Here is an 11,845-nt window from a genome sequence, read left to right as displayed (position 1 = left end):
AAGACTGACACGAATAAAAGTTCATAGATTTTTATTATTAAGGGCTAAATACTATACATTATTTCAAAGAACTATTTCATAAAAAATGGAATTTTTAACGAGTGAGATAACTTTGCAGAACCTGAGCTTCATTAAAGAGATCAACTTGATTTAGGCTTTTATAAGCAGTATTTTTTTTGTTTAGTTTTTTTGTTTTAATTTCATGTTTTTGTTCGACACATTATCAGCTACCGGTGCACACCTGATCAATTTGATTTGTGGGTCAATGTACTTCATGTGACATTGAAAAGCCGCAGAAGTCACACACACACAGCATACCGCTTCATGTCAACTCAGGCCTGCAGTCCATGGGAACGCGCATTGTTCAGGACGTCATCCCTGGTCAGGTAGCAACCACACAGCTGTCTCAGTCCAGTGAAAGACTCTCTGCCGTGCATGACACGCCAGTTATCTATGAAAATCACCTTAAACACATACAAAAATACAGCACTGTGACAAGACACTATATACTTTGTTGTACGATGAATAGCAAAAATAGAAAATCACAGCTTGTAATGTAAGCCTATAATGAAACATGCGAGCTTGTAGATTTTGCTATTTTCAAAGAATATCAATTTTGTTTAAAAAATGTTTGCCTATAATGACCCAAATATTGTCCATACTAAGAACTATAAAGATATAGTTTTAAAATATCGTCGACAGTGGTGAACAATATTAGTAATAGTTATATTCATAGCTTGCTGTGGACATCATTTTAATGTGGTAAACAAGTAATACTGACAGAATAATGAGAAATAAACTGATGTATACTTCTTTGTCTTCTCTTTTTTCAAATGGGACACAGTTTGACACACACACACGACTTACTTTGCCTGGCGTCAGTTTAACCCATAGTTCATTCTCTGGCCGTCTTAGTTCTGTGGTCAGTTGTCGATGAGCCTCGTACCACCTCTGAACAACATCATGGGGAACTGTGTTTATCACAGCACGGTCATAGTTGTTGTATCTGTGCAAAGCACACACAAATATTTATATATTTTAATGTTATCATACAGTGTAATAATTTTGGTTCCATATCAAAGCCAAGTCCTAGATTAAAATGATGATCTTTCTTAAGCCTTGGGTTGCATACATACTTTAGCTACAGTCCCTGGCCATAATCGTCCCAATATTGTACAATAATCTTTATCTGTTGCGTCTGTGCTGTGAGCGAGGAGCGCGAAATAAACTGAAGGGCTAAACAGGTCTCAAAATCACACTTTTGGCACAAGAACAAATGCAAAGAAAGCCGTTTTTGTTAATATATACAGTAAATAAATGTCTTGGTACATGCCTTTTCACCTACTGGGAGCAGTTGCACCCACGTTATGCCAGTATTGGTTATTCACAGTGGTGGAAAGTAACTAAGTACATTTACTTTAAGTACTGTACTTAAAGGTAGGGTAAGTGATATTTTTGGGTTAAAACAAAAAGTATTTTGTTAAAAGGTTAAAGCACTATATTCTCATAGTAATCATTGCTATAGAGTGTTTGTTCAGTAACAGGAGTCTCCCCGTCTCTCCAGCTCTTTAATAAACAGAAAATACTTGTTTCGGTAGGTGTCAAAATCTCAGCCAATCAGGAGAAAGTACCCATTTTTAAGCTTCATTTTTATAGTGTTCCAGTTACAATTTTGCCTGCTCATTTCTTAGTGTCATCACTTCCAATTTCACTTGTTGAATCTATATCCTGATTGAGTTCTCTATCCTGATTGGATAAAATTGGAAATGAAACTGAAACTGAAACAAAAATGCATTTTCTGTTTTATAAAGAGCTGGAGAGACATGGAGACTCCTTATATGGACAGGACACTCTATAGTAACGAGCACTATCAGAACATAGACCCATTTTGCAATTATTTGAATAATTGCAAATCACTTACCCTACCTTTAAGTATAATTTTAATGTATTTGTACTTTACTTGAGTATTTCCAATTTCCAATACTTTTACTTCTACTCCGCTACATCTCAGATCCAAATATTGTACTTTTACTCCACTACATTTATATTTTGATTGTTATTACAAAACCTACTTTAACCACTTCAGCTATGTATACATTTCGGCCAATTGAAAATAGCCGAAAGGCCGAATAGCAGATCTACAAGCTCAAAATAGTTGTGAGCTTGTAGATCTGCTATTTTCAAAAGATTTTCAAACATTTCAAAACTTGAAATGGGACATTCTGCATTTCTGCTTTTACTTTTGGTACTTTAAGTACATTTTGATGCCAATACTTTTGTACTTTTACTCAAGTATAAAGTAAATTTTGAATTCCAGACTTTTACTGTAACAGAGTATTTCTACATTGCAGTATTGATACTTTAACTTCAAGTATCAACTCATATAATGCCCAGGAACAGTAGCTATACAACCCAGGGTTCTACACTTCATGGAACCTGACCTTTGTGGAGTCAAATTAAAAGTATTGTTGTACCGAATGAGGTGGAGTTCGTTGTTCCAGGGATACACGTTGAGCACGGGGCCAATGCCGACCATGTGGGTGCGGTAGGTGGATGTTTTTTCAAGGTACTCATGTCTGATGGGAACAGTCGCCAGCAGCTCATAGTGTTCAGGGGACTGCTTGAGTAATTTGTCAGCAGCGTAGAAGCCATCTACCAGCAGATTTCTTCCTCCCGTTCCCTCGTGCTTGAGGCAATGGAACACCTGGATTCTACACAGTGAAATCCTTGGTGTTAAAACTGCTCTTGTTTCCTTCTACACTAAATCTCTTCGCCAGAAATAGCAGATCTACAATGTGACACGTGCAACCATAGACTGTAAAAAAAAGAATAGACAAAGTGACGCCATTGGTTTCTACAGACCGGTCCGAAATGCTACCGGAAATTAATGCTATTGGCTGCAACCGCAGCGACGCGGCGGGTCTTCAATCGGTAGAACCAGTAGAAATCCTATAGCCTAAACATACCCTACTTTATCATTAATGTTTTAATTAACTCAATTCCTGCCAATCACGCATAAATGCGATCTATTAAATAGCGCACTTGGCCGCCAAGATCGCATAAATGCGTTCTAATGACAAATTTAAAAAATTGAAAAAAAAAAAATTTTTTTTTGTTTGTTTTTTTCTTCAATTTGACCCAAAGACCAAGGAGATATGATTTTTCGAAGGAAAAGACTCCCATCCACTTCCTTGTTAACGTAAAACTTAAAAATGATGTACCTCGGCTCCTGAGTACTTTTTAAATTTCAATGAAAAATCTCTGGCAGACAACAGCAAAAAATCTGAAATAACTCTGGCAGGTGAAGTGGGACCATAATTTACTAAACGCATATCATGATGATGTAAAAAAAAGACTTTAAACTAGAGATTGAAAACATAGTGTTTATGAAAAGGATAAAGGATCGAGCATAAAGTCCGCCCAAAACCTGTTTTGTATTGAGATCGAGATTATAATGTATTGCGACCGGTAGAAGGTGAAATAGCTACATCTGCAGGGCCATTCACCATATTTACACGGCGGCCATTTTGCTATTAAGTTAATGAAATAATGCCACCCAACCCGCAAATATGACATGAGAGCAAAATGGCCGCTGTGTGAATATAGTCAATTAATAGGAACAGCACTGTGTAAGAGAAAGAGAAGAGAGCGGAAAGAGAGCTTCAATTCCAACGCGTTGTGAGCTTGTAGATCGGCTATTTTTGGCATCGAGATTTGGCGTAGACATTAAAAAAAAGCACGGTACAGAGAGAAAACTCAGGTCCTGTTTACTAAGTCAAGACTAAAAAAAACTTAATATACACAACTGCCATTAAAAATAATACATGGCATGAAACAAACAGTCCCGTCCTCTGTTTGTCCTGAGCACAATGAGACAAATTCCTGGCAACCTTGGTTGATTTGGCAACTGATATTGAATGTTGTAACTACCTACCCACATGGTTCCTGAAAGTATGTAGTGTCTATGTGGCGATCCAGAGCCAGTGTGGTGTAGGCAGTGTCGTCTCTGGACTGATCTGAGGTGAAGCTCCACATTCTCCCATACGTAGTCTCTCTGGTGGGGATGACAAAATGTCAGAATCGAGACGACGGCATGGCTGGCCGATATGGACAAAATCAAATATCACCATGTTTTTGACTAAATACCACCAGGTTTTAGACTAAATACCTAGATTTCCATATTGTGCCGATAATATCGTATTGTGATGATATAAATTGTATTTATTTCGGGAAAAACGGCAGATCTACAATTTCACAACAGGTCAAGTTGTGAGATTGTAGATAGCCAATTTTCATTATTTTTGAACATTATGAGTCATTAAAACCAGGAAAAGACCACAAGTATGCCATATCACGATACTACAAAATACCAAATCCCGGACGATATCTAGTCTCATATCAAGATTACATCTCTGCTGTCGGGCAGAAACCAGCTAACTCCAAAATGTACATTTTTCAGGAAAAAGAAAAACAAAAAATGGAGTTAGGTTTTGTTCATCGTTGATAAGAACAGCTGAATGGACCTCCAAGCTCACAATGAGGTTGGAGGTCAAAAGGGGGTGGAGCCTGGAGTCAGCTAAACCAGCTAACTCCACCCCCCTTTGGTGGAGTTAGCTGGTTTAGCAGAAAGTTTGAGGATCCAATGGAGTTAGCTGGTTTTGTCAGAAGCGCTTTTTTATACTTTTCATTGGTTCAATATTTGTTTAACCAACACACAGACATAAAGGGTGTTCAATAGCACTTATTCATGAACAAAAATGCAAAAGCGTCAAAAATGGAGTTAGCTGGTTTCTGCCCGACAGCAACGATATATATAATACTGATATAAACTAGAGCAGTGGTTCTCAAACTTTTTCATGCCAGGGACCCCCAAATTGACACTTATTAGCCCGCGGACCCCCATTTGAAAAGATAAGCCAGGGACCCTCATAAGGTACGTTTTTTACGTCTCTAGCATTCATTCTCAACCATTTTAATTTCAAGGACCCCCAGTTTGACATGCATTAGGCTACGGACCCCCATGTAATGGCATTTAATATCGCTGGGACCCCAATTCACATTGTAAAATCAATGTTAATTTAACTCTGAGAGTGTACAAATGGAACCAAATGGACCCGTTAGGGTCCATTTGGTTCCATTTGTACACTCTCAGAGTTACAGACCCATAAGGGTCCATTTGGTGCCTAATCTATCATTTAGCTGGGGACCCCCTGGAACCCCCTCAAGTACCCCTGGGGGTCCCCGGACCCCCCTTTGAGAACCAATGAACTAGAGTGAGTAAACATCGCAGGGAAGCTCTGTCTACTGTACGACCTCGACAAAACCACAAGCAGCACTAACCTGATTATGCTGACCCTTTGGGTTAACCTCTCCGTGTCCTCAACCGTTGGTGGAACCCCGTCCACCAAAGCGACGCCGTAGAGCAGGAAGGACCGGAGAAACGTCTTCAGCTCGTCGTCACAGCTCATGATCTTCTCCCAGTCGGCCGAGGCTACTTTGGAACTCGCGTAGATGTCGGAGTTCCAGAGCACTCGCGGCTGGACGGTGGCCAGCCTCTGGCGCTCGTAGCTGTTCTCGGCCAGCCAGCTCAGGCCGTACTTTGTCACGTGACCGTCGGGCCCTGAGGGAGAACCAGCAGGGCAAGCAGGTCACACACACATTTAACCCATTAAGACCTGAGGACTCGATTCTACAAAATGTCTTCTAAATCCTATAAAAGTTTTCTGAAAGAAATGTTTCTGTGTCAGTGGTTTTCAAACTTTTTCATGTCAAGGACCCCAAAATGTATATGTATTTGGCCGCGAACCCCCATCTCAAAATATGTTGTTCCATGGACCCCCCCGGAAGCAAAGATTTGAGTAAAAAATAAAAAATATATATTCAAAGATTTGCAAAAATAGCAGATCTACAAGCTCATGGCGCAGCACAAAGTGATGCGCTATGAGCTTGTATATTTGCTATAGCCAAAGTACAGTATAAAATAATGGTTTAAGTGGTTAAAATCTAAAGTGACAGAGATGCTTTCCCGGTTTGAATGGGTTAATTTATAGAAAAGGGACGAGACAGCTTCTAGTAAAAAATAAATAGTACAAATTTGTAGACAATTTACAATGCACCTTTACCGCCCATTTAAGTCAATGTTTATACTCTTAAATTAACAAAGGATTTTACCGTATGGGATACAATACCCCAAAATAATTATTGCTGGCCAAATTAGATCAGTTAACAATGCATAAGCTATCAAACCTAATGTGTGTTCACATGTTAAAAGGAATACTTCACCCTAAAAAAAGTTCAATTACAATTACCCATGAAGCCTGTTTTTGTCGCAATCCTGAGCCAATAATCCAATATATGATTAATTGAAGTTAATAGGAGACCAATCTTAACAAGAGCAAAACCATATTTAAATTCTATATCATCAGTAGGCTCGTCAGTGATTACACTGTGAGAGTTGTTTTACAGTTTATATTATTATTTTATTATTGGCTCGGGAATGCAACAAAAACAAAACAAATTGTTTTTTTTGGGGGGTGAAGTATTCCTTTAATCTAATGTGATCATTAGGCGTTTCTTTAAAGTGAAGCACAGTTTACTGTGCATAGAATGTGCTATATGAATATAAGACTTGATTTCACTTAATTATTAAACCACAAATAGCAGACGCACAAACTCACTGTTTTGTTTGTTTTTGAAAATTGGGATACCAGGGTTAAAGTGGTTAAATGAGCCATTAAACAACAGGAACTATTATGATCAGTCCTTTGGTGTGGTCAGGCAAAGGACATCATTCAAACCAGTAAATTCATTTAGATAAGATACTATTGAGCCATTTAGCCAATGTGCAAATGTGTTTCACAGGAGGCAATGACCTTACTGCTGCTGTGACCCTATAATAAGGCTAGATGAGTATCAGATGTGATCATTGTACTGAACCAAGTCAGTAGAAGAAAACTCTTTTTCTCTCTCTCTCTCTCTCTCTCTCTCTCTCTCTCTCTCTCTCTCTCTCTCTCTCTCTCTCTCTCTCTCTCTCTCTCTCTCTCTCTCTCTCTCTCTCTCTCTCTCTCTCTCTCTCTCTCTCTCTCTCTCTCTCTCTCTCTCTCTCTCTCTCTCTCTCTCTCTCTCTCTCTCTCTCTCTCTCTCTCTCTCTCTCTCTCTCTAGCCAGTGTTATCTAGAAATGACATATTATGTTAGCTAAATCATTATTGTATAAACTAAGGATGCCGCTTATTTCTCCTCGTCATGATGAATAATCTACCAGGGGGTCCCCAGCTAAATGAATGATAGTTAGGAACCAAATGGACACTTACAAGTCTCTATCTCTGAGTGGGTACAAATGGAACCAAAATGGCTCCATTTGTGCACTCTCAGAGTTAAATTAACCTTGAAACGAATACTGTTGGCAATCACTGAACTCTGGCACAGTTGACTTACATGTGAGTACAAGGTGATCGTCCTCCACTGTTGTTTTGGCTGGACGGATGTTGAGGTCTATGCTCGCCGTGTCCATGTTCCTCTGGTTTGTCTTGGCGTTGTAGCTGTCAGCCGAGCGACAGTGATCCCTCAGCCACACATAGTTGAGCTGCATCGACAGCCCGTCATGGTGGAGCTCTGGAGATGTACAGAAAAGGCTGTAAATAGTGTCGACATACAGCAGTATATAGATATATATATAGGCTCTTCTAGGCTGTGTGTGTGTGTGTGTGTGTGTGTGCAGTGGTGGAAAAAGTACTCAAAATGTTTTGCTTAAGTAAAACAAGTAAAAGTCCAGGATTCAAAATGTACTTGAGTAAAATGTAAAAGTACAAAAGTATTGGTATCAAAATGTACTTAAAGTACCAAAAGTAAAAGTACTAAAATGTTTGATAATAGCATATCTACAAGCTCACAACGTGTCATGAACTTGTAGATCGGCTCTTTTCAAATAGCCTAGGTATAAAATAGGGCTTAAGTGGTTAATGTATGTTTTATAATGTAATCATTTATATCTGCAAAGTAACTAGTAAAGTTTTCAAATAATTGTAGTGGAGTAAAAGTACAATATTTGCCTCTGAGATGTAGTAGAGTAGAAGTAAAAGTTTAGACAATTGGAAATACTCCAGTAAAGTAAAGAAATACCTCAAACTTATACTTAAGTACAGTGCTTGAGTAAATGTACTTAAGTACAGTACTTGAGTAAATGTACTTAGTTACTTTACACCACTCTGGCTCTGTGTGTGTGTGTGTGTGTGTGTGTGTGTGTGTGTGTGTGTGTGTGTGTGTGTGTGTCTGTCTGTCTGTCTGTCTGTCTGTCTGTCTGTCTGTCTGTCTGTCTGTCTGTCTGTCTGTCTGTCTGTCTGTCTGTCTGTCTGTCTGTCTGTCTGTCTGTCTGTCTGTCTGTCTGTCTGTCTGTCTGTCTGTCTGTCTGTGTGTGTGCAAGCTAAGCACTTTCTCATGGAAAAACTCACCGAGACAATCCTCACGTAGCTTCCAGTTTGACCGAGCGTCGGTGTGCTTCCACTTGAGCAAGTGTCTGCATTCTTTATGCCTCTTCCCAAGTCCATGGATCAAATGAGCCTCTTTCAGTGCAGGTCTTAATTTCACCGCTAAACGCCAAAACATTGCGACCTTAGTCTGTAAGTATTAAAAACAACTTTTTAAAAGTATTAAGCAAAGCCTTCTTGGTACCTGCTTGGGCCACACAAGTGTTTTTCACACTCCACCTTGCATGTTACTACCTCTAAGGTGTTTTTTTAAGTCTTCTTATCCTTTGATCTCATAAAAAAATGTAGCAAGTTGTCCTGAGATTCCAGGTTTAATCATTAAACGCCATTTGCATTGGCTTGCCAGTAGAGATGGTACCTTTGACACCTGAGGACAACCAGAGCCTGCAGCCTAGTAGAAATAACTTTCCGAAGTATATGGTCGCGCAATCAGTGGTGTAAGGTAACTAAGTACATTTACTCAAGTACTGTACTAAACCCAGCCACCTGGGATCTGTATTGCTGCTTCGTGTACAATAGGTAGTTGATGCGGGTATCGCCGATGGAGCTGAATCAAATTATCCTTTGCCTTTTATGTTGTTAGCCGCGGTGCTGGGGTCATTGCGGTGATGTCAGTCATATCCATATATGGAGCTCCCGCTGTCAGTCATGCCCAAAGATAGGGTCTATGATGTCAGGCCTGGAGGTTTCGGTTAGCCCCATATATGGAGCTTAAAGGAGGGGTCTATGACGTCAGACCTGAGTATGTCAGTTATCTCCATATATGGAGATGTCGGAGTGCATAGGTTATCTCCGTATGTGGATAACTTTACTCGAGTATTTCCCGTTTTCAGTACCTTTACTTCTACTCCACTACATCTCATAGGCAAATGTTATACTTTTACTCCACTACAATTATTTGAAGACTTTAGTTACTAGCTAGTTTGTAGATTTTGATTATTATTACAAAACATACATTAACCACTTCTTTTTATACATTTGAAAACTTAAAATGGGACATTCTGCATAATGAGTACTTTCTACTTTTGGTACTTTAAGTACATTTTGATACCAATACTTTTGTACTTTTACTCAACTACATTTTTAATTCCATACTTTTACTTAGAGTATTTCTATATTGCAGTATTGATACTTTTACTTAAGTAAAAACATTGAGCACTTTTTCCACCACTGCGCGCAATGAAACATGGGAAATTGAGTTTAGCGACGGTACGTACATTCTACAGCCGGTTCACCAGGAGGTTGTTGACATCGTGACGCAATGACGCATTTGTCTGCCGCTCGAAATGTCCACTACTTTGTATCAAAACACCGCGTACCAAGCAGTATGGAAACTGTTTTGACACGATACTTCAAATGGCAATGCAACACTCCATTTTAAAGAAATCCAATAAAGTACATGTTCAGAAACATGTCAGCCTTGGATCTAGACTATAACATGTGTATTTTATCGAGTCGACTTTTAAGATACGAAGGTAAAACTAGTCTTGATCCAAGGCTAGAAACATGTAATTATCCATGGTCTCCTTTCCCTTGGGTGGGCTACAGATCATTCTGCTCTTTTCAGACAAAACACAACACATTATAAGGACGCAAACATATCGAACAAAGGGGCAAAGTAGTGGAGTTACCCGTGAAACAGACGGTCGGTAGCACTGTGCAGGCAGCGGCGAATTTTGCAGGACATCAGGCAATGCTATTGGAACGCCACCAGGTGGCGTCAGGGAGCCGCCTAACAAGAGCCCAGAGCCAGAATCCACCCTGGATCCATGATGAGCCGAGCCCCCCATAGATATATATATATACACACACATGAGCCCACCAGGAGGAAGTGCGTCAAACAGAACAGACCAGTGGTTTTCAACCCTTTTCATATCGAGGTCCATTATTTATTAGGCATTTGAGCCACCGTTTGATGAGATTCAGACTCTCAGACCCAAGACTGAGATTTCTATTTTATCCACAATTGATGTTGGTACCAATAGGAGAGATAACAGGCAGACGTTGATCAAAATAACAATTATTTAATTAAGTAATGCAGATGTTTAACAATAATTCAACGCTTAAGAGTGTACAAGATCTATAAGGGTCCATTTGGTTACCAACTCTCCATTTTAGCTGGGGACCACCCGGAACGCCCCAAGGACCACTGGTTGAGAACCACTGCATTATACTATTTGCTTATATGTTTGCAGTAGCCTACAAGCAAGCATATAACATACAGTGCAAACTTCTATGATCATCATCATCATTATTATTAATGTTGTGTTAATTTATTTGAATTGCCTATAACCACCCATTTTATATTATTATGATCATGATCATTATTGTTATTTGGTTTACTCCAAGACAGTGCATAGAACTCAACCATAACACAGCATCCCTGTGCTCAGGAGGATGCTCATTGCAGTTCTGCACAGTTCTCAGAGAACTTTTAGTGAGCTTGATTGTACTGTATTTGCGTATACCTGCTCCATGAAAGCCCATATCTATATGTTATAGACAAGACAAGACAAGCAGGTCGGTGCCTTGCATACAGAATACGGAATAAACGTCATCTTACAGAATAAAAACAGATGTATAGGCTACCATCCAATGATGCTGCAATGACACTGCACACACCCACCCTTTCAACACACGCACGTATAGGCACGTGACGTACACACAGCTGGGCGGGCTCTTACAGCATGACGTTTTTGGTGCACCCCTCATCTCCCCCACGCAGTGACCACCCCCATGCAGGCTCTGGGTTTGTCAGTGTGGTGGAAGAAGTACTTTGACTTGAGTAAAAGTATCAATATCACAATGTAGAGATACTCTGTCACAAGTAAAAGTCTGGTGTGCAGAATTTACCTGGTAAGAGTACAAAAGTATTGGCATCAAAATACACATAAAAGTACCAAAAGTAAAACTACTCATTACGCAGAATGTCCCATTTAAATGTAAATGTACCTAGTTACTTAGTTTACACCACTGCTGTTTGTGGAAACCCCCTCTAATGTCTCCCTCCCTCCCCCCTGTTATCACTGCTGCAGCCTGTATACCCTGCTGTACATCTCTGCAATGAGAGCTGCAGTGTCTCACCAAACACACAAACAATAATCTAATGGGACACATTTGGAACCTTATAGCGTAATTCTCTGCTTGCATGCCCGTGTGCACACGTTTCATTAAATAGAACAAAAATCCAAAGAATAAGATGATATCAATAAGCATTGCAGTCCGAGTTGAAAATGAAGTAACTTAAATGAATACCGTATAGGTAACTTTTGTTATTTTAGCATTATTTTAGCATGCAGTGATGAATATTCTCATTTTAATACTTTTGTCATTTGTTTAAGTTTTAAGTCAAGTCAAGGCA

The 11,845-nt window shown here is 39.5% G+C and overlaps 1 protein-coding gene across 1 annotated transcript; it reads right to left on the bottom strand.

Moving 5' to 3' along the window:
• Positions 1-14: 14 nt before the first annotated feature.
• tmlhe (trimethyllysine hydroxylase, epsilon) lies at positions 15-10,161 on the bottom strand (the record flags this gene model as incomplete). Its single annotated transcript, XM_084074161.1, has 8 exons — positions 15-464; positions 868-1,006; positions 2,475-2,711; positions 3,935-4,054; positions 5,341-5,620; positions 7,436-7,612; positions 8,449-8,586; positions 10,116-10,161. Coding segments are annotated over 8 exons (1,269 nt in total), but the record flags the coding sequence as incomplete, so codon positions are not given.
• Between the last annotated feature and the right edge of the window lie 1,684 nt (positions 10,162-11,845).

This window comes from Gymnoscopelus microlampas, assembly GCF_963454915.1.
Source record: "Gymnoscopelus microlampas genome assembly, chromosome: 12".
Classification (NCBI taxonomy): domain Eukaryota; kingdom Metazoa; phylum Chordata; class Actinopteri; order Myctophiformes; family Myctophidae; genus Gymnoscopelus; species Gymnoscopelus microlampas.
Note: the sequence above shows the minus strand (reverse complement) of the source record. Positions and strands in the feature narration are given on the sequence as shown.